General features: G+C 41.9%; 1 protein-coding gene across 7 annotated transcripts in view; it reads right to left on the reverse strand.

The window, feature by feature from the left end:
• Nucleotides 1–99: 99 nt before the first annotated feature.
• SLC11A2 (solute carrier family 11 member 2) overlaps nt 100–27,014 on the reverse strand; it is a 33,769-nt gene continuing 6,854 nt past the window's right edge. For 2 of the 7 annotated variants that reach the window (XM_067009287.1, XM_067009284.1), the window contains exons 2-18: nt 23,380–23,451; nt 21,759–21,910; nt 21,078–21,203; nt 20,525–20,644; nt 18,953–19,059; nt 18,365–18,435; nt 18,190–18,257; nt 16,644–16,799; nt 15,825–15,983; nt 14,907–14,993; nt 13,900–14,019; nt 12,689–12,838; nt 12,064–12,137; nt 11,292–11,445; nt 9,218–9,271; nt 5,520–5,548; nt 4,795–5,005 (exon numbers count right to left, since the gene is read on the reverse strand). In XM_067009287.1, the coding sequence (XP_066865388.1) occupies nt 4,807–5,005; nt 5,520–5,548; nt 9,218–9,271; nt 11,292–11,445; nt 12,064–12,137; nt 12,689–12,838; nt 13,900–14,019; nt 14,907–14,993; nt 15,825–15,983; nt 16,644–16,799; nt 18,190–18,257; nt 18,365–18,435; nt 18,953–19,059; nt 20,525–20,644; nt 21,078–21,203; nt 21,759–21,910; nt 23,380–23,413 (1,860 nt within the window). In that variant the 5' untranslated portion in view covers nt 23,414–23,451 and the 3' untranslated portion in view covers nt 4,795–4,806. Of the gene's footprint in view, nt 2,695–4,794; nt 5,006–5,519; nt 5,549–9,217; nt 9,272–11,291; nt 11,446–12,063; nt 12,138–12,688; nt 12,839–13,899; nt 14,020–14,906; nt 14,994–15,824; nt 15,984–16,643; nt 16,800–18,189; nt 18,258–18,364; nt 18,436–18,952; nt 19,060–20,524; nt 20,645–21,077; nt 21,204–21,758; nt 21,911–23,379; nt 23,452–27,014 lie in introns of those variants that run through there. The other 5 variants (XM_067009289.1, XM_067009285.1, XM_067009288.1 and 2 more) reach the window with 5 other exon arrangements.

Genomic DNA, 27,014 nt, shown 5'->3' on the forward strand with positions numbered 1-27,014 from the left:
TCTATATAAGCACATAACATAGAAATCCAGATTTGTAAATCATAAAGAATAATTAAATATTCTTAACTTAGCATAAAACTTTACCCAAGACTCACTCTTAGACATCAATCTTCCCTACTGGTTTTAGCATGATTCAGTTTGCTTTATTATCATATTTTCTGATTACAGGAGTTATATGACCTGAGGGGTATACTTACAAATTTTTGTAAACTCTAGTCTGTTCCTAGTAACATACAGTTAAAGAATGAAGAAAAGCTACAGAAATCCCTCAGGTACTTAATCTCTGTTTAACCAACCACCTTATCTTTTTATGAGTTTCAAAACAGGATTTTTTTTTTTTTGCTTTTTTTTCTTTCCCCAAATAGTCTCTGGTAGTGAAACTACTGAGAAATGAAATTGCCCATGGAGGGAGGAAAATCCAACAAACTGATTCATCTAGATTGCTGTCTCTGTATAAAGCAACCAAAGCACTGAAACTCATTTTTTAAGTCACTTTATCAAGTAAAAGCTGATAAGTGGCGTTAACTCAGTTTCATTTTTGAGATCAGAAGGTCTCTAAGGTTGGAAGGCTGCTACTCTTATCAGAAGTTTCAAGGGCCATGAAGTAGAAATGAGGGAATTTGAAAGTATCATCTTAGGGTTTCCCTGGTGGCGCAGTGGTTGAGAGTCCACCTGCCAATGCAGGGAACGAGGATTCGTGCCCCAGTCCGGGAGAATCCCACATGCCGCAGAGCAGCTGGGCCTGCACGTCCGGAGCCTGTGCTCCCCAACGGGAGGGGCCGCAGCGGTGAGAGGCCCGTGTACCGAAGGAAAAAAAAAAAAGTAGTATCATCTTGGAAAAACTTCCTGCCACTTAGAGGATCAAATCATTATTAATGAACACAGACAATGTCTGGATTTTTTTAAGTCTTATTGAAAGGTGCTAAGTTTTAAAATAAGGCAGAGAGGTTGGAAATTTAACTTTTATGCTGAAAGAGAAAAGTGATGCTCAAACACACAAAGGCTGCAGGGTTTGCAAACTCAATGCCTTTGGGGCTGGAAGGAAATGAAAGAAGGCATGGATGCCACTCTGGAGTATATTCCATTAAAAATGGATAGCTGGGCCTGGACTTATGTAACACTACCAAATGTAAAATAGATAGCTAGTGGGAAGCAGCTGCATAGCACACGGAGATCAGCTCAGTGCTTTGGAACCACCTAGAGGGGTGGGAGGGAGATGCAAGAGGGAGGAGATATGGGGATATATGTATATGTATAGCTGATTCACTTTGTTACAAAGCAGAAACTAACACACCATTGTAAAGCAATTATACTCCAATAAAGATGTAAAAAAAAAAAAAAAAATGGATAGCTGCCATTCAGTTCAAGCCAACTGCACTTCCGTGAAGGAACGTGGGCCCAGTGTTGAAAATCTTCTGACTTTTCAATCAGATCGTTATGCAGAAACTTTCAAGTTTTAAATATTAAATGTTTTATTATAAAAATTTTATGGGAAAAAAAATCCTGGTTAGGAAGAGGGGGTCAAAAAATACCTATAAGCCACATGTAGGCAGGCAGCTTGTGACATGTGGACAAATCTTCCAAGTCCCAGTCTAGTTCTCATCTCATACTCTTATACTTGAAACGCTTAGCATTCCCTAGGAGAGTCAGCATTAGAAATATTAGCCACTCCAGGAAATAGACTTTGGACCTAGAAATGGTGTTTGGAGTGTTAATGGGAAAAGTGGGAAGAAAAGACATGGTGGGACTATACACACATCAGAAAGAAAACTAATAACTCCATTATCTTCTGTTAGGACTTACAAAGTTAAATGTTAGAATTTTTATACCTACAACTTAAATGCTAGAATGGGCTGTTACAATGCAGCAGGGAAAACTGATCATTGGTTTAAGTGTGATTTCTGGATCCTGTTTGGAGGTATTAAGCTGTTTGGAAAATACCATCATATCTCTGAAAAAAACTCAAGAAAAGCAACAAAGAAAATAACAATCACAAAGCACACCGACAACCAGGATTAAATATGCCGAATAGAAGAAGTGTTTTCTTTGGAAATGATGTGCTAGTATCAGTAGTTACCAAGGTTTGGTCAATTAAAATCAAAGTGAAATTTAACTGGCTACAGTCAAGTATCACTTTAAAAGTAAGTCAGCTTGACCAGTTCACTCTGAAAAAGAACAGTGCTCCTTCTCCTTTGTCACTTGCGATCCAGACAAAATAAATATGATTTATCTGAGCAACATTTGTTAAAAAAATACAAAATATCTATCATTTTTATATAACCTTAAAACTCTACCCAAACTGATATGTTCAGGTTTACATAAACATATACACATATATATTTTTAAAATTCCAGAAGTCGAGACACAAGCCCATAGGGGTGTGTGACCATCATAGCCTAAAAATTTAACTCTGGCAATTGCAGGACTCTGTGGGTCTCTGACCTACACTTAAAGCTGTCAGCTTTTAACACCCATCCCATGAGAAAATCTTTGCCTTTTGCTCAAAATGGTTGAACAAAACTCACCACTGAACTAACACAGATACGTTAACAGGACACTTGGCACAAAAGGACTAAGAGAAAGTGGGTCTTATAGAGTCTCTCAGGCTGTCAGTCATCTAGACACAAGTGAGTCAGCATCCACGGTGTTCAGAAGGTAGAGTTCAGGCTGAACTGTCAATCCCAGATGTAGGTACTGAGGACAAAAAGATGGAAAAGGGTTAGACTGATTTGCAAGTATTTAAATATTGAATTTGGCATTTAAGAACCTATAATCAGCATAGCAATGTAGGTCTTTTTTCAGTTCTGCTATATAGACTTTCATTTTAGAAAAGAAATGGCTTATAGATACATGAATGGTTTATTGTATATAAAATAATTGCTAGGAGCCGAAATAGTTAAAGATTGAGATAGTACCAAATGCCCTCAGGAAAATTTGCACTTTGACTATTCTTGCAACACACTCTGCCTCAGGATGATTGTTTCTAATCAGGATATTAAGAGCAAACGCACTGCGAGCTTTTGTACTTTAATACCAAGTGTGTCAGAAATAAAATTTCAGGGAATTTTCTGGATGCCCAGTGGTTAGGAGTCCAGGCTTTTACTGCTGAGAGCGCAGGTTCAATCCCTGGTCGGGGAACTAAGATCCCACAAGCTGCCCCGCACGGCCAAAAAAAAAAAAAAAAAATCAAATTGCAAATAATCTAAATCCTGACCCTATTATCTGGGCCCTATTATCCTTTGGCACATGAGCAAAGCAAAGCCTTTCATTAAAAAAAAAAAACAAAATGGCATGTACTAAGAGAGGAGATGAGCTACAGGTCCCAAACGTTTATCAGGATGAATTAGAATCACTTTGGCTGCTTTTAAAACGCGTTGTCAGACCCACCCCTGGAGAACTGAACCCAGATGGTTTGTGTTGGCATCTGTGAAGTTGTATCTTACTTTTTCTCTCCTCCGAATTCACCAAGGGACAATCACTGAGTCTCCTTTTAGCCCTACTCTTATTACTTGGGGTTTTAGGAATGTTGTTGCCCCTTGTCAACAACAAACTCTTTTTGGCCTATCAGTTGCCTCACCTGTATAGAGGCTGATCATTTTGTTATAAGAATTAAATGAAATCATATGAGTGCTCGGGATGCCAAATGCACACTATAAATTCACAGAAAGAAAATGTTTCTATTATATAGTGGAAAAGAAACTGGAGTTGGGGTCAAGCTCCAACTCTGCCACTTCCTATGACCCTGAGCAAGTCATGTATCTTTCTGGAGCCTTATCCTACTTATTTGTAAAATGGGAATAAATGCTGCATTTGAAAATGTCAAGTACATTAATAAGCTATCTCATGTTAGTCTTCAATAATTGCTGTGCCACACAGCATGCGGGATCTTAGTTCCCCAACCAGGGATGGAACCTGTGCCCCCTGCAGTGGAAGTACAGAGTCTTAACCACTGGACCACCAGGGAAGTCCCAGTCTTCAATAATTTCTTAACACATTACAAATTGCCCTGTATACCTCACAAGCTGGTGATGACTGTGTGAAGATGAAACCAAATGGAGCCCAAGATAAAACTATTCTCAACTAGTGGGCTAGGAAATTACTGAGTCACACTGGCCTTAGGGCAGAACAACAGCACTTCAGATTTCAGCTTGCTTACTCACTTTAGGGTCTTATGACTCAAGTTTTAGTAACCAAGAGCGATTGTCAGATACACTGACAATTCACTGCAGTCTTTTCTCAAGTGAGCTAAGGTGATGGGCTTCTTCATTATGTAGAAAGCAAAGGTTGCATTTTTAGTCCCAAGACCTCCAGGTTGTATCACTTAAGATGACTTAGTAGAGAGCACTCCTTCATTGGAGAAGTTTGTCATATTGCTCGCAGGCACTAAGAAATGGGGTAAATTGCACAGGAATTGGCTAAACCTTTCAAGGGCAGAGAGGTATGCAAATGAATAAACTATTAGTCCTTAGTTATTGCTGGGGTAGGATCATAGAGGGCCCTGCCCATTTTCCACACCTACCTGAAAAAGCATTCAGGTACTTTTTAAAATTTAGCACAGGCTAAACAAAATTAGCCTACCAGTTGGCAGCTTTTGATCTAAAACATATTCTAGCACTAATCAGAGTATCATGCAAAGTATCTTTGGTATGTTGTTGTTCTTGGTGCTGCTAAACACCAAAGCTTGGTGTCTTAACTGTGCATGAAGTGTATACTATATATTATATAGGATGATTGGTAATGATGATGTGGGCTCTAGAATTAAGCTAGTCAAGTTCAAATGCCAACTGCCCACTTTTTAGTGATGTATTATTTTACTTTTTGGTCCTTTAGTTGCCTTATATATATAGAGGCTGATCCTCTTGTTATAAGAATTACACGAGGGGCTTCCCTGGTGGTGCAGAGGTTGAGTCCGCCTGCCGATGCAGGGAACGCGGGTTCGTGCCCCGGTCTGGGAGGATCCCACGTGCCGCGGAGCGGCTGGGCCCGTGGGCCGTGGTCACTGGGCCTGCGCATCCGGAGCGACAGGAGAGGCCGCGGCGGTGAGAGGCCCACGTACCGCAAAAAAAAAAAAAAAAAGAAAAATTAAAAAAAAAAGAATTACATGAGATCATATGAGTGCAAAGACCCCGACTAGCACATAGCTATGTTAGTCACTTTTAACATTCAAAACCCAAGGTGCCAAGAGAAGGTGACACATTTGGATTCATTGGTCCTATCCAAGCACTCCAGAGGGCAGAGCTAAAGGAAATATCTCAAATCAGGATCTTCAAATTGTTATGCATCCTGTTTTAGTTCTGAAATTAAATCCAAAGTAAGGAGTTCCCTGGTGGCCTAGTGGTTAGGATTCTGGGCTTTCACTGCAACAGGCCCCAGTGGAACTGAGATCCCGTAAGCCACGCAGCAAGACAAAAAAAAAAAAAAGATTAAAAAAAAAAAAAACAAAGTTAGAAGGGAGAGCTAAATGAGGAAGGACAACATGGAGAACAAAATTCCCAGATAATTTCTATGGTGTTACTTACAGTATCCAGCTCCTGTAAGACAGGGAAAGCTTGCAACAGAGAAAGGGAAAATGAAGTTCTAGTGACACTCTTGAAACAAATTAAGTGCTGACTTAGATTTTCCTGCCATGTGTTTGGTGACAAGGCTAGTAGTTTACTGTTTCTGAGCTCTGTCTTTGTTTTATTAAATGGCGCCAATATTTCCATTTATATCAGGTCTGCCAAAATGCTTTCATTTTTAAGCTAAACAATTTTGGTTTCTCTTTTCAAATACTCATACTTTTTATTGGCAGCATATACAGAATATAAAAGACCACAATGGTGAAACAAGACTACAGATAGAAAAATGTTCAGCTTAGAGCAGAAAAAAGGCCAGATGACAATGTTTTTTCAACTTTAAATATGGTAATGATGTAACCTTTAGCAATGGCAAAACTATCTGACTAAATGGGTAACAGAAATTAGTGTGGTATCTGCAATTCATCAAGTCTTCTGGGAACTAAACCTATGTTGAGCCTTGAACAACATGAATTTGAACTGCGTGAGTCCACTCATACATGGATTTTTTTTTCCCCAATGGTAAATACTACAGTACTACATGACCCCAGGCAGGTTGAATCTGAGAATGCGGAACCACAGATTCGAAGGAACACTGGTCATGAAGGGCCGACTATAAACATGAAAGCCCAACTATAAATTTTACACAGGGCTTCCCTGGTGGCGCAGTGGTTGAGAGTCCGCCTGCCGATGAAGGGGACACGGGTTCGTGCCCCGGTCCGGGAAGATCCCACATGCCGCGCAGCGGCTGGGCCCGTGAGCCATGGCCGCTGAGCCTGCGCGCCCGGACCCTGTGTGCTCTGCAACGGGAGAGGCCACAACAGTGAGGCCTGCGTACCGCAAAAAAAATTTTACACAGATTTTTTTTTTTTTTTTTTTTTTTTCCGGTACGCGGGCCTCTCACTGCTGTGGCCTCCCGTTGCGGAGCACAGGCTCCGGACGCACAGGCTCAGCGGCCACGGCTCACGGGCCCAGCCGCTCCGCGGCATGTGGGATCTTCCCGGACCCGGGCACGAACCCATGTCCCCTGCATCGGCAGGCGGACTCTCAGCCACTGCGCCACCAGGGAAGCCCTAAACATATTTTTTTTATTCCATGGAGGGTCAGTGCCCCAATCCCGGGTTGTCCAGGGATTAACTGTATTTCTCTCTCTCTTCTAAAGAGAAAAATCACTAACAGTGTGAGTTTAGTATGTCATTCCAGGTGGCAGTTGATGTTTCAGTATTTCAAAGTGGTTGACGCCCCATTAATAAAGTATTTTCAAAGTTTAAAAAATACCCAGGAAACCAAATTGGAAAAAGGAAAAAAAACTTTTTAATTACAAACCAAGTTTACATATTGTTAAATGATCACTAAAAACTTGCTGTAATCACTCCTAAAACGACTAGCAGGACCTCACAGGAGCCAAACTGCAGCTCTTCCCCATCCCTGTTAATTCCCAGTATGCTGGAGCAGCACAATTATTTCATGCCACACTTAGGGAGAATAAGGACCAGTTTACATAAAATACAATTGTATATCCTTAAACATTCCACACAAACATACTGCACATGCTGGCACTGGAAGACTTCAGTCCTAAACATTGTTTATTGTACCCAAAGTACTGGCTGACTAGAAAGTACACTTTCTATCTGAGAAGATCAAATGGAATACAGTACGGGAGTGTTTTTAACACCGAATAATACTACACACACACTGATATAAAATGCCATTTAACTGGGAAGAAATTTTCCATCATTGCAAGTCATATATATAACTTTTCAAAGAAAACTAGCAGCTTTTACCTGGGCTTCTAAATATTTGTGAATCTGAGACTGACTGGACTCACCCAGGTTGAGGGCAAAGGTAAATGTTACTGTAGTGTCTTTACAAAGAATTTTGTCAATGTGGCCCTCACCTACAGCAGCCAGACGAGAGCTTAAGATGTCAGTCCCTGATATCTTCAGAATGCTCTTATGCCAGTTTGGGGAATGAGGGTAGGGGAGAGGGAGGGATATGAGGAGGGACGGTTAGGGAAATTTGTCTCTCATGATCCTGTGCTATATCACTGGAGGGGCTGAGATAAAGGTATGGTCAGTGAAACACAGTAGTTTACCGTTAATGCCATATAAAAGACAGTCCATTCAGTCTATGCTTTTAACTGTGTACAACGTATCAGCAATAATGCCTTTAGGGGCTCAGGTGAACAGAGAACATCAATCAACAAGGACTCCAGAAGGAAAACACCAAAAATGAAAAGTCCTTCAATGCCATTCCCATTACTGTTCTCTCCAAGTCAGTGGCTATAAAAGACTTGATTATTTATCTCCATCAGACAAATGTGATTTGGTGTGAGATAATCACATAGTCTCAGGCTCCACATGTAAAAATGTCAGAAGTGGCTGAAGAGCAGCAGCTGCATGCTGAAGGGACCCATTTCCTCTGATTCCAGAGCTCCACCATCTGGTCTCAAAGTTTTTCCCTCTGAGGGAATGGCTGAAGAGAGGTGGCCCAGCACAGCCCTGCTGAGAGAACTCTGTAACCATAGTGATACCTAAGGACTTGCTGAGAGCGAGCAACCGTGAGGGTCCAGAGCTCCTGAGCTTGCCTTGCAAGTCGTCTTGGGCATGCTTCAGAAAAAGGTGACGATTCTGGTAGACGGTGGCTTTTAGGAATAAAACGGATGGCTCTTCTTCTTTCAAGTTTTTCTCCTCACCCCAAAGTCTCACTGAGAACATAAGTGCATAAGCGCTACCATATCTTTCTATCACTACCCTCCTGGAGGAGCAAGGTGAAGGTTTCATGCTTCTTAAGTGCTCAAGAAGAAATACCGCCAGGAAAGCTTGGTACTAACATGAAAGTTATTAAAATTAGGACTCCCAAGAAAATTTCGATAAGCTTTCAGTCTCTGAGGAAAATCGTCGAAGTGATTTTCAAAGGAGATGAGTAACCACCACCTACAGGTGAGTTTTGCTATCTGTCCATTTACCATCTTCTTTATGCTTTCTCACCCCTCTTAACATCCAGGGAAATTTAAAGTGAAAATAAGTTAAAAGAATCCTGAACCTGATAGAGGTAGATGTCTCATAATTTTATATTTCAAATGGATCAAACCACCCTAGTTGAGATTTTACTTTTTTATAATTAAAATAATTCAAAGGGTATGCGTAAGGAAAGTATTTCTCAGCCTTTTAAAATCCATTATCTTTTGATAAACAAAACTTGCATACCCATTCTGTAATTTGTATCATGAAAAACTTACTGCATTTTCCAAATACGTTTTTTTAACATATCGTCAGTCTTGTTAAGAATCATGCATAGATGATTATCTCTCAAAAAGATAAGACAAGCTGGCCCTTGGGCAGCTGAAGAGTTTAGTGTTGTTTGAGAGCAGCAGATGTCAGCTTTTCAAGGACCCTACCTAATCCAGTTCCCAGGTTAGGCGGTCAGGAAGAAAAATAATGGCTTCTTTCAAACACATATGCCAAGCCTTTCCCAACAAACAGTTGAGTCCTAAATGCAGTCTGTGCAACAGCACATACTTTGGGCTATGTTCACACAGTAAACCATAGCAACACACTGGCTCTGATGGCTACCTGCGGAAGACAGACAGACTGACCCAGTGTTTACTTAGTATAACCACCGGTGGCTTCTTCAGTCAGCAGGACTTTAGAGATGCTTACCGTGTGCCCACAGTCCAGGAAGGACATGCCCAGTGCAATCAAACATTGCCAACCCTGAAAGAGAAAATACAGTCATCATTCACCGACCTGTCTAAAGAGCCCTCTTACCCATGACTGCCCACATTGCAGTGCTCAGATACAAACCTCTTTTGCCATACTATTTTCAATACTGAGTTCCCTCTGTTCCTACTGCTTTGTGTTTGGTTTGTTTCTTTTAGCTGACTGGGAGAGTTCCCTGAAGACCACTTTTCTTCAGTCCTACCCCATTCCTCACGATGAGGGGAATGACTGACTGGCTAATAAAATTGCTATAGTCTCCTGAGCTGCTCCAGAAGTATACGTTTTGGAGCTAAACAGTAGTAATTCACTCTAGAATCAGCCCTAAGCCTTAAAAATGGGTCTTCAGGGACTTCCCTGGTGGCACAGTGGTTTAGAATCCACCTGCCAATGCAGGGGACACGGGTTGGATCCCTGGTCCGGGAAGATCCCACATGTCGTGGAGCAACTAAGCCCGTGCACCACAACTACTGAGCCTGTGCTCTAGAGCTCAGGAGCCACAACTACTGAGCCCTCATGCCACAGCTACTGAAGCCTGCATGCCTAGAGCCCGTGCTCTGCAACAAGAGAAGCCAACACAATGAGAAGTCCGCACACCACAATGAAGAGTAGCCACCGCTCGCCACAACTAGAGAAAGTCCGTGCGCAGCAACGAAGACCCAATGCAGCCATAAACAAACAAACAAACAAATAAATAAATTTACTTTTTAAAATGGGTCTTCAACAATCTCAAGTCTCAGGCTGACTGAGAACAACTCGGCACCTTCATAAACCAATTTGCATGAAGGAGGGATTCCCTTAAGTTCTACAGCAAATTTTTAAAATGGTTTCTGTCAAGGACAGTTACTTGGAATAAGTCCGTGTATTATAATCAGCGTAATCTTAACGTGCCCATGGGTTTACGGGGGAGGAAAAAAGAAGGGATATATCCATCCAGGGCATAATTTTTCAACATTCACTAAAATGATTTTCTCAATCAAGTACATAACCTGTAGCAGACACTGGCATGGGGACTAGGTAAGTGTTATAAAGGAGCAGTGGGTTTCCACCCTCCATCCCTGCCATTCTCTGTAGCAGACATGGTATAAAGTCTGCTGTCCCTAATCCTCAACTCCTGTGTTTTTCAGAGAAACCTGTGTAGAATAGGGAGGTGGATTTGCTGTTGCTCTTTTTCATTAATATAAGTAATGTTATAGAAGATCTGGAAAATAGAGAAAAGAATATATCCATAATCCCACCAGCCTATGACAACTATTACTATTTTTACATAATTTACTCTGGACTTCTGGAAATTTTTTTGATTATCTAGGTATACACAATTCTGCATTCCTTTTCTATGTAGCTATATTTTATAACAATCATTTTAAAATAACTCTAGAATAACTCAATGAGAGAATATCACGATTTACTTATGTCCTTATTGGATAGCTATTAAGTAGTAGAGCTGGGCAGGGCTGTGAACCCACATGTGCTGCTCTCCAAAGATTTGAAATCACACGCCACAGCTCCGTTCTCCAAACCCATCTCGTACCACTCTCTACTTTCTACACTGCTGATCTTCTTTTAGTTCTTCAAACATACTACACTCTCTTGTTAGGAATTATTAAGAATGGAAACCAGACAGAAGTGACAGAAATAGAAAAATGATAGCTCTTAGGAACCAAGGTAAATTTTATGTTAAAAATATTGTTTAGGGCTTCCCTGGTGGCGCAGTGGTTGAGAATCCGCCTGCCGATGCAGGAGACACGGGTTCGTGCCCTGGTCCGGGAAGATCCCACATGCCACGGAGCGGCTAAGCCCGTGAGCCATGGCCGCTGGGCCTGCGTGTCCGGAGCCTGTGCTCCGCAACGGGAGAGGCCACAACAGTGAGAGGCCCGCATACCGCAAAAAAAAAAAAAAATATTGTTTAATCACAGCTGGTTTAACGACTCTTTCAGGTCCTTTCATTTCTGAGTGCTAGCCACACCTCGACCATCCTGATACCTATATGCCCCTGCCCCCTCCCAAATGGACTTACCAAGTAAAACACAAAGCTCAGATAAGCTATGCTGATCACAGCAGCCACCACATACAGTGCCACATGCCCTAGTTCCTGGACATAAACCACGACAAAGTACATGTTGATGGAACAGACGATAAGGACCAAGATACCGCCTGCAATCCTCCAGCCTCTGTAAAAAGAAACAGTATAATTATTGGTGGAATAGCCCAACCTGTCCACAAACAGAAAAAGACACTGTGTCTTTTGGGTTACACAGGACAGGAGTTAAGAGGCATTTCAAAATGAACTGAAAAGTGGTCCTTATGTCCCAGATTAGGTTAAATGAGCCCAAGTAACATAATGATAGAGAGAAAGAGGGGAAAAAACCACTATCAAATAAACCCTATTATTTAAGTCCCTAAAAATGCAAAAAGTCATGAGTCCCTAGAGGTGTAACAAGTCATTTCAAATAAACCATGTCCTTTAAAGATGTATATAAAAGGTATTAGTTTATGCCTTTCTCATCAAGATCATTTAACATGGAATTAAGGTGCTTTAAACTTCAGTGGCTGAAGCTAAAGTGTTAAAGCCCTAAAAGCTGAAAAATTTCCCCCAGAAATGAAAACTGTGCTTGCCCTCCTTTGTTACATTCACAGTCTCCATTTTCTAAGTCAAAGACCCAGGGGGCAGCTTTAGCAATCACCTCTCAAAGCATATAGTTCCCCTATGACTTATTTTCTGACTGGCATGTTTGATGAAGATACCCTTCCCCCATATATACTTGGGGAACTAAAAGAAGTACACTCACATTCCATTGGCAAATTCACTCATTACTGGCCGCAAGCTCGTAAACGTGAGGATGGGTATGAGAGCAAAGGGAAGCTGGAAAAGAAAAAACTAAGATCAGATAGGGCCACTGGGGGTCCTTGTACCACCCCAGAGAGTAGCACTGTTAGCAAAAGGGAAACATAGACCCTGTCTCATCTACTCCATGAGAAATTATTCCTATCATTCCAACATGCTGGAGCATTATGTGGAAATCTGTAGAGGTGTCATTAACCTAGCATCCATTATGATCATAGTGTCTTCACAAAATTTGTATCTGCCTTGTCTTCTTAATCTCCATAAAATCTAGCAGTGTCCTATAAGCTATTTAATGTTTGCTTGCATTAACGAACAATAATTTTGTGTTCTATGTGTAATTATAGCTTATAACTCCCATTCAAAAAAAACCACCAAGCTTAAAAAACCCCAGCCCTTTCTAAAAGCCTTTTAGATGCCATAGATTTCATAGGCATTTGCTATAGACCAAGACTGTGCCTCTTTCTTCCTCTGGATTTTCCCCAGCACGCAGCACTAGGCTTGGTAACTAAGGGCAATACAAAATGCTGCCTGACTCAATGGGATGTGAGTTTCCCCAGCTCCCTCCTCACTTGTAAGCTCTGAAGAACATTCAGGAAGTCATTCATCCCTGTCAGATGCTCTACATCTTGGAAAACAGCAACAAGCAGAGTGGGGACGATGGCAATAGAGCGGGTCAGAATCACTCGGGCAAAGCGCGACCACTTTAGGTTCAGGAATCCCTAGAAGGAAACACAGAAGCAGGATGAATGTCTGCAATAGGACACAGAAAAAGGTCTGGGGAGGTTCAGGAAGACCTTAGATACGTGGGATTAAGAAGTAACAAAAGGAAAACTACAATGAGATATCATCTCACACCGGTCAGATTGGCCATCATCAAAAACTCTAGAAACAATAAATGCTGGAGAGGGTGTGGAGAAATGGGAACCCTCTTGCACTGCTGGTGGGAATGTAAAATGATACAGCCACTATGGAGAACAGTATGGAGGTTCCTTACAAAACTACAAATAGAACTACCATATGACCCAGCAATCCCACTACTGGGCATATACCCTGAGAAAACCATAATTCAAAAAGAGTCATGTACCAAAATGTTTATTGCAGCTCTGTTTACGATAGCCAGGACATGGAAGCAACCTAAGTGTCCATCAACAGATGAATGGATAAAGAAGATGTGGCACATATATACAGTGGAATATTACTCAGCCATAAAAAGAAATGAAACTGAGTTATTTGTAATGAGGTGGATAGACCTGGAGTCTGTCATACAGAGTGAAGTAAGTCAGAAGGATAAAAACAAATACCGTATGCTAACACATATATATGGAATCTAAAAAAAAAAAAAAAAAAAAAAAAATGTCATGAAGAGATTAGTGGTAGGATGGGAATAAAACACAGACCTACTAGAGCATGGACTTGAGGATATGGGGAGGGGGAAGGGTAAGCTGTGACGATGTGAGAGAGTGGCAGGGACATATACACACTACCAAATGTAAATTAGATAGCTAGTGGGAAGCAGCCGCATAGCACAGGGAGTTCACCTCTGTGCTTTGTGACCACCTAGAGGGGTGGGATAGGGAGGGTGGGAGGGAGGGTGACACAAGAGGGAAGAGATATGGGAACATATGTATATGTATAACTGATTCACTTTGTTGTAAAGGAGAAACTAACACACTATTGTAAAACAGTTATACTCAAATAAAGATGTTAAAAAAATAAAAAAGAAGTAACAAAAGGGCAATGTCCTCTTCCTCTAGCCTATCCCAGTCCAAACAGCAGGTACCTCCATGACAAACTGGCCAGAGTAGGTTCCTGTCATGGTGGAGCTCTGTCCTGCAGCCAGGATCCCCACTGCCCAGATGTAGAGTGCAGCAGGCCCGAAGTAACACCCCAGCACAACACCCTGGGAGAGGCAAGGGAGAAAGATATGTTTGTGTCGAAGACCACCTGAGACAACACGCCAAACAGCACTCCTCTGTGACATTTCTCCCTCTTCCTGGCTACGCACGTACCTATACCAAGTGCTGTGCTGAGCACTGTAACAAAAGCTAGACTTAGGTCCTGACCCCATTCTAGAGGCTTTCAACCTAAATTCTGCTGGAGGGACCTTTATTTCTCCTCAGCCTAGTCCCTTCTCTTCTCTAGGCTCCTAAAGCCTTTATCCTCAACCTATATCTTAACTATTAAAAAAAAAAAAAAAAAAAGTCCACAACACTTCCCAAATTAAATTCCTTAACACCCAATTCTGCAAGATGGTAACAGGAATGAAGAGAGAGCTCAAATAAATTTTGGAAATGCTACATACTATATATTCTACTCTTGGAGCTTCACAATGTAACCAGCATAAAAGGGACAGAGAGGCCCCAGTAAAGACCACCACTTTACTAGGAATACTTTCCTTTCTTCTTTTGGCCGCCCCGTGCGGCTTATGGGATCTTAGTTCCCTGAACAGGGATTGAAGCCAGGCCCTCAGCAGTGAGAGCACGGAGTCCTGACCACTGGACCACCAGGGAATTCCCAGGAACACTTCGTTTAGTCACCCCAATTAACGTCCTATAGAACAATATACTATCAACACAAGTTTGGGAATTGCTGATACAATTCATCTTTTCTGCTGATCTTCTATTCCCTTCCACGTAACCCAAAAGGCTTGTCCGGCATCTGGACCTCTGAAAGAAACACACTCCAGAGAAGATAAGCCGAGCTCTGAAGTGAACCCACAGAAAAGACCAGATACTATGCTAAGAATATTGATTCAGGAGCAAAGATCAGAAATCTGAATAGGTTTACCCCTTTGTAGATGTCCACAGCCAATGTTGAGTTATCGTCAGGAAAAAGATGAGTATGAGGACTGCTGCTATTTCTACAGACTTCAACCTGGAACCAAAGCAGTTTAGGAACAACTTTTACTTCTGAGGCCAGCACCCAGACAAGAAGCCCTCTCCTACCGATTATACACAGGTCACCCAAGAGATGGATGCTAGAGGCAAGACACTGGACACAGGTTGTGATAAGGGCAGAGACGGGCTGCAATGTCACTTGAGGTCTTCCTCCATAATCTTTCTACACCCCCGTGCCATCAAAAACATTTACTGAGTTAGAGTGTGCACGGTAATACATGAATGCTGGGTCATTTTAAATGATGACAGGAGGCGAGGGCCCTTAAGAAGGCTTCAGGCATGAGAGGACACGCAGAATTGGGAGTCCTTAGTCAAAGCAGAGCCAGGAGTCAGAGGTCCTATAGATAAGAAGTAGTGATCAAAACTAGATAGGCAATCAGGAATCAAGATGACAGAGAATTCAAAAGGACAAGACAGTCTATGTAGCCACAGTTTCTGTTTGCTGTTTGTTGGCTCCTCCCAACCTGTCACCACCAAATGGCAGAACTGGAAAGTGGCTAGTAGTTGGTAAGCAGGAAACAAAAGGGGATGACAAAGAGCCAAACAAGCGTGAAGACACTAATAATAGCATGAAGCAATCTTTGTCTGAGGCAAGCTCCCTTCCCTGTCACAAGCTTGGAAAGATGGGTCTAGGCTTGGTCACAGCCCCCAGACTTTAAGCCACGACTAGTGCAGTGATTTAGGGAGCAGCACTGAGGCTTGAGATCTATTTCCCCTGAGCTCTAAGTCACTGCCACCTTTTCCTACCCCCATGCAGCCTCCTCTTTACCCTCACATTCACTACCACCCAGGACCCTGGCTTACTCACCACCTGCTTGTTGGTTTTCTCAAAAAATGCTTCAGCAAAGACTGAGACGACAAAGACGTTGATGATAAAGGAAACAAAAAGGGCAATGCAGGACTCAATGAAAAAGTACTTATTGGCTTCCCGAACTTCCTCCTTATTGGCTCGGTCTACCTGTCTGGACTAGAGAAATAACAGCAATGGTCATTTTTTTGACTAGTTGGAACAAGTTTCCTTGTAATATTTCATGAGTTTGGAGTCAGCTGAAAGCCCTAGAGGGCAAACAACTGACCACATGAAATGTGAGAGACTCCACTTACATCCTGGTTCACTGAGTAAGAACTCCATGACCCTTTGATGATACCACACATCCCCAAACAGGGAAAAGTGACCGAGTGACAGCTGAACTCTCAGTTACTGTGGCTGCAAGAACCACTGACCTACAAAAACAACCTGATTTCAGACCTAAGGGGTAGATAACCTTAATTACAAAGGTCTCTGAAATCTCCCAGCAAACTATTGTGTTGGACTGACTGGTAAAAGCCATATTGGGCTCTTTCCTCCTGACCTCCATGAGGCCACTCAGGCTTTTGAGATTTAAACAGAAGAGACACAGTGCACCTTCAGACCTGTTAAGAAGGACTTTAGTCCCTTCTTTATGGAGTCAGTTATCTCTGGTCACCTTGGTAATTAAAACAGACTCCAAGTGTGTGGAGTCCAACTGTGGAAAAATATCTTGCTCCTTCAGGGCTCTAACAGTTGTAAACTAAGTGTGTGTCCCTTGCAACCAAAGGAAAAGATCCCATGAACTACACAGGCCACTGAGATATGGGTCTTGCTTACCTTGACTAAAGCAGAATGCAGGTACATGTTGTGTGGCATGATAACAGCACCCACGATGCCCACGGCCTGCTCGATCTGTGAGGTATGACAGCCTGAACAGGATGGCAGGAACATGCCTTTGAGGACTTGGGTCTGGCTGGGTTTCACTGTAACATACTACATACCAACCAAACAGCTATTAGCCTTTACTGGAATATGAGACCAGGGGAGTAACACAGTGCTAGGGAACACTCTGCAACCTTTACTCCTTAAACTCCTTCACCAACAACTACACAGGAAATGAGGAATACGGAACCATCCAAAAAAACCAAGCAGTACAAGGTCAGAGAATTTAGGACTGGGGTATCCAGATAGTTCACATCATATTTTAGATAAACAAAATAGATGTGTAGAGAATGTAATTAATACTCTAAAGAAATAAAATGGCTACTAAGGGCCTTATTGATATTAGCTTCACAGTAACTCCTATGAGACACAACCAAGAATACAGAGTCAATTCTTGATTACCCACACTAATCATGCTTCTGTGTTCACCTATGTGTATAAAAATCACCTATGTTTGCCACTAGCATCTGCTGAGACTCATTTAGAAACACTTCTCATACACACTTTTTCCTGGTTTAGCATTTCTCTTGGAAGCCTTAGACCAAGCTGTATCATCTACTCACAGAGTAGATGCATTTTTAAAAGTTTGCTAAGCCAGGGACTTCCCTGGTGGCACAGTGGTTAAGAATACGCCTGCCAATGCAGGGGACACGGGTTCGAGCACTGGTCCAGGAAGACCCCACATGCCGTGGAGCAGCTAAGCCTGTGCGCCACAACTACTGAGCCCGCATACCGCAACTACTGAAGCCCATGTGCCTAGAGCCCATGCTCCACAACAAGAGAAGTCACCACAGTAAGAAGCCCACACACCGCAATGAAGAGTAGCCCCTGCTCGCCTCAACTAGAGAAAGCCCATGTGCAGCAACGAAGATCCAACGCAGCCATAAATAAATTAATTTTAAAAAAAAAAGTTTAGCTAGGTCAATAAGCAGAAATCAGTTTATAACAATTGGACATAGAAAGGTGCTATTACTGCAGGTGCATATAACAGTAGGGTTAGGGTTAACCCAATGGAGTATCTGGGTTGGGGGACAAACCGGGAAACATGCACTATATCCCCTATAGTTCATTAACTGCTGCATTACAGAGAAAAGTCCAAGCTGCAGTTATTATCAACCAGGATAAACAAAAAGAGAATCCCTCTAAGGTAACAGCCAAGAATAACCCTGCAATCCCTTCCTTAACCCTCTCCAAGGCTGTTCTGTTGTTGGGATGGCCAACTTGGAACCAGGGAGTCTAGTCTGGCAAGTCCTAGAAATTCTAATCATTTTTGACCTAGGAGTCCCCCGGCAGGCCTTCCTGGACACTAGTCTTTACTACCTCTTATTCCTTCCAAATTTGCCCAGGACTGAATTTGGCTTTTTGTTAACAAATACTTTTATAATAAAAGGAAAAAAAATTGTTTTTAAAAGTTAATGAACAGCCTGTATGTAACACTTGCCTCGTATCCAAACGTGAGGGCCATAACAGTGATGAGAAAACCAAAAAATGCTTCTAGCTTCCGCAAGCCTGAGGGAGAAAATGCAGCAGTGAGCTCACAGCAGGCAGACTTCCCCATCAGCCACATGATGGAAAGCAGCTCCTTTGACTGACCCCTCCATTCCCACTCTGCTTACCATATTTGTCCAAAAAGAGAAATACAAAGGTATCTGCAATGGTGATAAGAACTCCACCCCACAGCGGGACCCTAGGTCAGAGATAAGAAATGGAGATTAAAGGAAAGAAAAGAAACATTGAGAAACACTCTCTTCCCAACAGCTCTCCAGTTATACAACACTTGGAGGAGCAAGGACTAAGGGAAAAGGGAACAGTGGCAGGAGGCCAGGCACAGCACCAAGTAAAATAACACATTCATTCAAACTTTGTCTACTATCAGACAACTAGGATACAAAGCTGAAAAGTATGAGTCTTATCTCTCAAGGACCTCACTTGTCTAGTGGGATAAACTGACATACAAATTAATTGTAATACACACTGCCACACCCTGGATAATAAAGGGTGTGTTGGGTCTCATGACCCAACATAAGAACATGGAAGATATAGAACCTACATTTGCCAAGAGAGAAGAAGGTGGTTCCAGAAAGGTTCCACAGAAAAAGTATTGATACTTCAGTTGAAAATTGAAAATGAGCTGGGTTTTTGTTTTTACACTTGCTTGGAAATCTAGCAAAACACTGATTACTTTCTAGAGAAAAACCCCTCACCTTCCTACAGAGAGGAGATTGATGGCAATAGCAGAGCCAATAACTTCTTGCATATCTGAGCCAACGATAGCCAACTCCACCATCAGCCACAGGATAATTCGTGGAACCTAAACACCAAACAGCAGAAAGATATGGTTCTAATTAATCATTTCTAAGAACTTACCCCATAGTTTGGAATTCACATTTTGGCACTGATCCATAAACAGTCCTTTAAAAGCTTTTGGACTAGAGATAAAGTACCGGAACTCAGCTCCACTTGGCCCCTTGCTGGAGAAGACCAGGCTGCTTCTACGTGGCACAGCCTGTGAGTCAAGGTCAGGGAAGCTGCTGACTCCAATTTTTTTCTCCTTCCTTTCCACTTGACAGAAGAATGGAATTTCCATCCATTATTTCCACTTAATTTTTTGCCTGAAAACAATCCTAAAAGTCTTAGGGGAAAATGGGGATGCTAAGATGGTTAAAATATTGTTCAGGAGAGAACAGAAATGTTGCAGAAGAAAATATCTATCCTGACCATAGCTGAAGAGACAAAACAAGCATGAAAAGGTTGGAGTCATCCTTAATGTAGTAATGCACAAGCAAGTAAAAAAGACATATGCAAAGGGACTCCGGGCAAAGTGGTTGGAATTGGGTGTCCTATAACAAAATCTGGGAACTAATCTGGTCAAATAATCCAGCAGAAAGCAATTAAGTAGTGCTGGCTCACTGAGGCCAGGAAAAATAAAACAGAACACCTCCAGGTACCTACTACCCAAAAAATATGTCACAAAAAATAACTGCTAAGATACACGAAGAAAGAGAACCTAAAAGAAATTATAAATTCTCAAGTGTTTTTTTTGCTTTGTTTTGGTTTTTTTAGAGGCATATAAGAAAAAGAAAAAAAAAAAAAAACAGGTAAGGATACTTTCTCACAGCCGGGAAAGGAGATTAAACATTTGGGACAAACTGCAGGTAGATTAGTACTTATCTAAAGATCAGGCCAGTTTAAAGCTGTCTTCCAGACATTGGGTCCATCCATTCCTGCCTTAGGTAGCAGCAAGAAAGGCCCAAAATATGCAGAAGGAAACTACAGAGAACAGTGTAAACTCCAGGGTCAAGGTAAACTGAAAAATCATTATTAACAAATCCAAAGATCCTGCCTGATATAATTTGCAGTAAAAGGAAAAAACTCACTTTCTTCAAATTTATGGCAAAGACAAACCAAAAAGAAAATATGCATAATGCAAAGTGATGGAGTACTATGGATGTATGAATGAAAGTGCTTAGACAGAATACCCCTGCCCCTCTGTGAATTGGGCACTGCTAGATGCCAAAAGGCAGAGTGAAAGGTAAATGTTTACTCTAACAATTTTTCTAAGGAAACTTTCTGGGAAATGTGAATCTCATGTTAGATTTTGAAGGAACACAGAAACATGGGTCAGCCGCAAGAGGGGCTATAGAATTTCCCTTGGGATTCCCAGTCCTCAGGGCCACGGATCCCTACATCCTCCACTATTTCAGTACACAAGTGGGCCAGCACAGGTTGCCAGACACAGTCACCTATGATATGAGTAACAGACAAACACAGCTCACCCTGGGATACTGACGGTGACACACTTCAGCAAGGTGCAGCCCAGTGACTACGCCCAGTCTAGCTGCAAGGCGCTGGAGCAGGAGTCCCACGATGGTGGCCATCAGAAGAACCCAGAGCAACTAGAGAAGAACAAAATCCCACCATTACACTCATTAGATAACTGGGATTTTTTGTTTGGTTGTTTGGCCATGTGAATAGGAAACACTACGTTCAGGAAAGAGTCCCGGTCAGGAATCAAATGACCTGAGTTCTGCATCATGTTCTGCACAGAACCTGCTAGGTCACCTTGCACCTTTCTGAGCCTTAGTTTCTCCCATCTGCAGTTTCTCCTTTGTTCAAGAAAACTATGTGGGTAAAATGAAATAAAAAACGATCTACGTAGATAAAATAAAATTTAAAAACAGATGGAAAGGTATTTTTCACTTAAGTGTCGCAGTCAATGAAGTATCAGCATGTAGCCGCTGAGGTTCATATCCAACAGAAAGAATAGAGGAAGAGGATGTGGTGTGTTATGTGTGTTTAAAAAGGAAAGGGGTAGGACTCGATGTTCACCTTAAATCCAGCCACTGCTCCAGACTGCAAATCAGATTCAATGTTTCCTGGATCCAGGTAGGCAATGCTCATAAGAAATCCCGGTCCCGTGAAAGCCCAGAGTTTACGAAAGCTGAAACAAGAGTACTGTACAAAAGAGGAAAACAGATCAAAATGATTATCACCTCCAAACTGCTGATCTAATTTATCTATTATTTTGTCACATATAAAGCAGCAGTATTAGCTTCATAAGAACATTTAGGAAGTTGGATACTGGGTGCGCCCAAGTTTCATGTCCATCTTATCCACTTCTCATCAATAAGCTGGCCACCTCTCTGTCCAAATAAGAGGCCTCCTCTTACCTGCTCTTTCCAACAGCCTTTCATTCTAAAACCCAAGCAATAGTATCAGTACCTCTGTGCACAACCACTACCCAAATAGGACAAAAGGCACTGCAAAAAAGGGAACATGGAATTCATACTTTCTTCATGAAAAAATGCTCACTAGTTCAACTTAGCAACAGGTTTTTCAAGGCCCTCAGTTTCCTTATCCATTTGTTTACTCTGATAACAAAAATTCAGTCTTTAGAGATTGCGTGCCAGAATTAGACCTGAAGCTGCTGGTCTGGAGTTGTCCAGCAGACTTTCCACTCATAGGTTGCCCCTAGATAATAATATTTTCCTCCAAGGACCTGTCACTAACCTCCTCCTCAGGAATGGCGATCTTCTCATCAAAGTAGGTGGCGAAAGGCTCCTCTGGGTGCCCCCCGGGGGACTGTGGAAGAGAGGAGTTACTGTAGGCAGGGTTGATGGCCGCAAGACTGGCAGACTCCCCGTGGTCTCCAGAAGCATCTTCTGAATTAACAGGTTTGAGAAGAAATGAATTAAAGTGAACAAAATATACTAACAGCTCATCCTTAGAAATGGTGATATTAAATCTTTTTAATACCTAAATGCACAAGATCAACCTGACTCTATCTCAATTTCTAGTACTTTATTTTATTTATATTTTTAATAAATTAATTTTTGAATAGGCAGTATGTTCACATGGCTGGAAATATGAGAAGTACAAAAACGCTTATGATAAAAAAGCTCCCTCTCACCCCTGTTCCCCAGTCACTCAAGCTCTACATCAGTTTTCAGCATGAATCTCAATGGTTTCCTCCTACTTTCACACTTCTATTCCCACTTGCCAATTTTTAGAACCATTTCATTTTCTTCTAAAAAGTGTATGTCTAAGGCTCAATGTATTGAATAACATCCCCAAACTAGTCCCACTGGTAACCTAAAATCCTAACTTTTATTAGGAAATAGGTCAGTCTAGTGGGACCCTCCCCTCTCTCCTCCTCCCTGCCTCCCGTTATTTGGTAGGACTTAATCAAACAATCATCCTTGGAAATTACACCTCCATCAGGCTTCTCCAAAAATGTGTAAATTGCAAACTCCTGCCACATTTCAGGCTAAAATCTGAAGCTGCAGGGAAACCACCAAACAGGAACCCTCCTGACTAAGGCCTGCAGTGAAGAACTTGGGAGGGGGAGGTGTCACCCTCCTGATAGGAGGGTTCATCTCAGATTAATCATCAGTGTTTCCCTAAGTCCTACATTTTGCAGTTAATTTTAAAAGCAGGGAGGGGGAGGGTCTGGGAGAAAAGGGCTAATACAAAGCCCAGTTTGCTGTAGCCTTCAAATGGCTATTTTTAACCACAAAGCTCTAACCTCAGGGTTTCCAAGAAACCTTTGAAACATCCAATCAGAAAAACAAAAGCTTTCTTTCTATAGGGAACTGACCCACTTCACCTTAAGTGGCACAGAACTGAGGAGGAAATGTACAGAAAAGGAATGGAAATTCTAAAGGAGAAATTTAGAATCAGGAAGGATTAGTCAAAGCACTTAAGAAGTCTCATTAAATACACTATTAGGTGCTGGCTGGGTATTTTACTGTTTCATGCACATCTGAAGTGCTGTGAGCAGACAAAGCACTCTAGAGGTTTTTATGCCAGGTCTGCAAATAATACTGCCTTTACAAGCATTACTGCTACAGAAACCAAACTTGTAGCTAATCTTGGCTCATCTCAGAACTGGAAATAAGATATGAGGCAAGTCTCTGTGGTTATAAATCCATTTTCATTTACAGACTAAGTTACCAGGTGGTGACCTCTGAATGGAGCAGGTCTCCATGATGATATTGTTGGCTGGGGGAGAGGAGATAGGGACAATTTTTGTTGGAACAGAAGACATGAAGGTTAATATGGTAAATTTCTGTTACTGGCTTAAGCCTAATTCCAAATAAAAATTAGACAATAACACAAAGCTGTAAATTACCATCTGGCCTCTTCTGTTCAGGACCCAACACCATGGTGGATACCTGAGTGCCTGAGTTCTTAGAATAAGATTCTGCAAAGGAGAAAAGAGAGGGAGAGGAATTAGCAAGAACAAACTAAAACTAACAAGTTCAGAACCAGCATTCTGTTACTCTGTATGACTGAACCCTTACTACCTGAAAGAATAATTGTTCTACTGAATTAGATAACCTTGAAAATAATTACAGTTTTCAGAATATGATTACAATATTTAATAAAAAATGTAAAAGTCTTAATCATGTTTTTGCTGGCAAGACTTCAAAACCAAACTGAAGCAAAAGGTATTTCAGGGAAGTGGGCAAATAGTTTTTAATAAGCATCCACAGAGAGGCTGCTAGGCAATTACCCAGTCTCTGCCTTTGCCTCCAGATTAACCCAAATATTTAAAAGACTGACTGCCCCGCCAACCACCGACATTCTGATGAGTTTTTAAGGACAGAGATCTATAACTCTCTTTGATCTAACAATTTAAGCTTATGTTTCAATTTTCTGGAAAGGGGGAAGGGGAAGCACCTCACCAGCACACTGGTAGTAGAAGTAGGGGGTCACTATTTCCCAGCCTCACATTTCCCTGAAGAGAGGCTTCAGCTGTTTCAGGTCTCATTCCCCAACACTTCAACAACTGGGAGAAGAAACTAATGACTATGGCCCTCCCCTCCTGGGCTCTCAAGGAGAGCTGAGGCACCAGGATGACAAGGCAGCATGCCTGCACTTCTCTCCCTCAGCAATAAGCAGCCTGAGGGGGAGCTGGGGGTAAGGGGTACCCCAGATGTACAGCATCCTATTGGGTTAAGTTTAACTGGGGGGCAGGGGAATATTAGTAAGCCCATTGGGCCACAGATCTACGGCATATTCTCTAGTCAATCCCACCAATAAGGCTGATTTTGTAAAATTCTGATCTACTGATTAAGGAATCTATTTCTCAGTTGATCCCAAATTTAGAAAGGGGAAGGTAAGCAGTATTAATTGTTAACTGCACCCCCTTAAATCCCAATAACAACTATCCTACAGAAAAAGTGATGAAGCCTCCCCTTAGCTATCTTTTACTACTTAAATAGTCTTTTTCCACTATTGTATCTTTATTGCCCCTATTTGAACAGTGCTCTACTTTCTTTGATAGTCTATCGACATATTCTATACATATTTTGCAAAATTACAGAATAAAGACCTGAAGGGGGTTTTAGGTTTCATCTATCTTGTGGAATGTAAAACATACCACCACTTGCTAATTTGGAAAACATAATCTTTCATGTCTATAGTCACCAATATCAAGTATGTTGTTATAATGAACAATAGTAACGTCCTTCCTATCAGAGTTTGAGCCACCAGATGGTTTCGCCAACAGATCCCAAAACTACTGACTAAATCCAACCCCTCTTTCAGCCAGTTACAATAGCACCTCATCTAAATGGGATTTACACATCCGACCACTCAGTAGCAGTGCCATTTGGATTCCAATCACAGCACAGCTCCTAGGCCCCACTCAGAGCCTTTTTACTTTTATTTTACATATAATTCTAAGAAGCCAGGATAACACACAATAAACTAGAAACCACAAATCAGATCTGGGACTATGGCTCTTACTTTCTCTTAAGGGAAAGTCTTGGGCTATTTGATATGAGGCAACTTCCTTATACTTCAATCAGCTCTGAGAACATTGTTATGAAGAATATTACTGGGAGGACTTCCCTGGTGGTCCAATGGTTAAGACTACAAGCTCCCAACACAGGGGGCCTGGGTTTGATCCCTGGTCAGAGAACTAGATCTAGCATGCTGCAACTAAAAGATCCCACATGCTGCAACAAAGATCCCAAGTGCTTGCAACTATGACCCGGCATAGCCAAATAAATAAATAAATATTAAAAAAAAAAAAAAAAAAAATATATATATATATATATATAAAAAATTGGGAATTCCCTGGTGGTCCAGTGGTTAGGACTCCATGCTTTCACTGCCAAGGGTGCAGGTTCGATCCCTGGTCAGGGAACTAAGATCCCACAAGCCACACAGAGTACCATCCCCGCCCCCACAGGCCCCCGCCGAAAAAATGAATATTATTGGGAGTTCTCTGGTGGCCTAGTGGCAGTGACACTGCTGTGGCCCGGGTTCAACCCCTGGTTGGGGAACTGAGATCCTGTAAGCTGCACATTGCAGCCAATAAATAAATAAATAAATAAATAAAGGAAGAAGTGCAAAAAAGCATTAACAGTGGTTATTTTTTAAAAGAACATTAACATTATATTATTATTAAGAATAACTCAAGTTTCTAATTGCAGTCCTACTCACGAAGAACTGATTCAATTAGATTACTTTTGTACTGATAACTGATATCCTGTTTCAGAAGGCACAGAAGAGTTTAACACATGTGAGTAAGATTCCTATCCGAAACAGGCCTTTAAAACTTATATATAAAAAGCAGGGGGGGCTTCCCTGGTGGCGCAGTGGTTGAGGGTCCGCCTGTCGATGCAGGGGACGAGGGTTCATGCCCTGCTCCGGGAGGATCCCACATACCGCGGAGCGGCTGGGCCCGTGAGCCATGGCCGCCGAGCCTGCGCATCCGGAGCCTGTGCTCCGCAACGGGAGAGGCCACAGCAGTGAGAGGCCCGCATACCGCAAAAAATAAAAAATAAATTAAAAATTAAAAAAATAAAAAGCAGGACTTCCCTGGTGGCACAGTGGTTAAGAATCCGCCTGCCAATGCAGGTGACACGGGTTCGAGCCCTGGTCTGGGAATATTCCACGTGCCGCAGAGCAACTAAGCCCATGTGCCACAACTAATGAGCCTGCACTCCAGAGCCCGCGAGCCACAACTACTGAGCCCGCATGTCACAACTACTGAAGCACACATGCCTAGAGCCCGTGCTCCACAACAAGAGAAGCCACCGCAATGAGAAGCCCGCGCACAGCAATGAAGCGTAGCCCCCGCTAGTCGCAACTAGAGAAAGCCCGCACGTACCAACAAAGACCCAATGCAGCCAAAAATAAAGAAAAAGAAAATTTAAAAAAAAAAAAGAAAAAGATCAAGTGGAGATACAAGCAACAAGAATCAACCCAGCAGTACTCTGATAACTATGATTAACACTGCTTTGATATTCTAGCTCACCCCCAACCACTGTCACCGTTTCTTAAAGCCAGTAAGTTTCCTCCTCTTGAACAGCAATCGACAGCAGGAAAAAAATGGCACTCATGGTTCAATGTAATAACTATTTTATCCGATTCCTTATCAAAAGTCTGTTTTACAAGATAAGAATGCTAATTAAATTTTCTGTCTAAATGTTAAAAGCCTACATATCCTTTGATGCAGCAATTCCATTTCTAAGAATGCATACTAAAGAAACAGTCCCACAGGAAGTATGTGCTAGAATATTTTCCACAGCACTGTTTGTAGTGTAAAAAGACTGAAACAACCTAGTACATTTATAGGATGGAATACCATAAATAAGGCAGATCTATATGGATTAATAGGAAACAATCTCCAAGATATACTGTGAAGTTAAAAACCCAGTTTATAGAACAGCATGCTATCATTTATGTAGCAAAAAAAAAAGAGAGAGAGAAAGAGAGAATACACACATACATGTACAGACGATGTCCAAA

The sequence above is a fragment of the Kogia breviceps genome, chromosome 12 (assembly GCF_026419965.1).
Source record: "Kogia breviceps isolate mKogBre1 chromosome 12, mKogBre1 haplotype 1, whole genome shotgun sequence".
Taxonomy (NCBI): Eukaryota; Metazoa; Chordata; class Mammalia; order Artiodactyla; family Physeteridae; genus Kogia; species Kogia breviceps.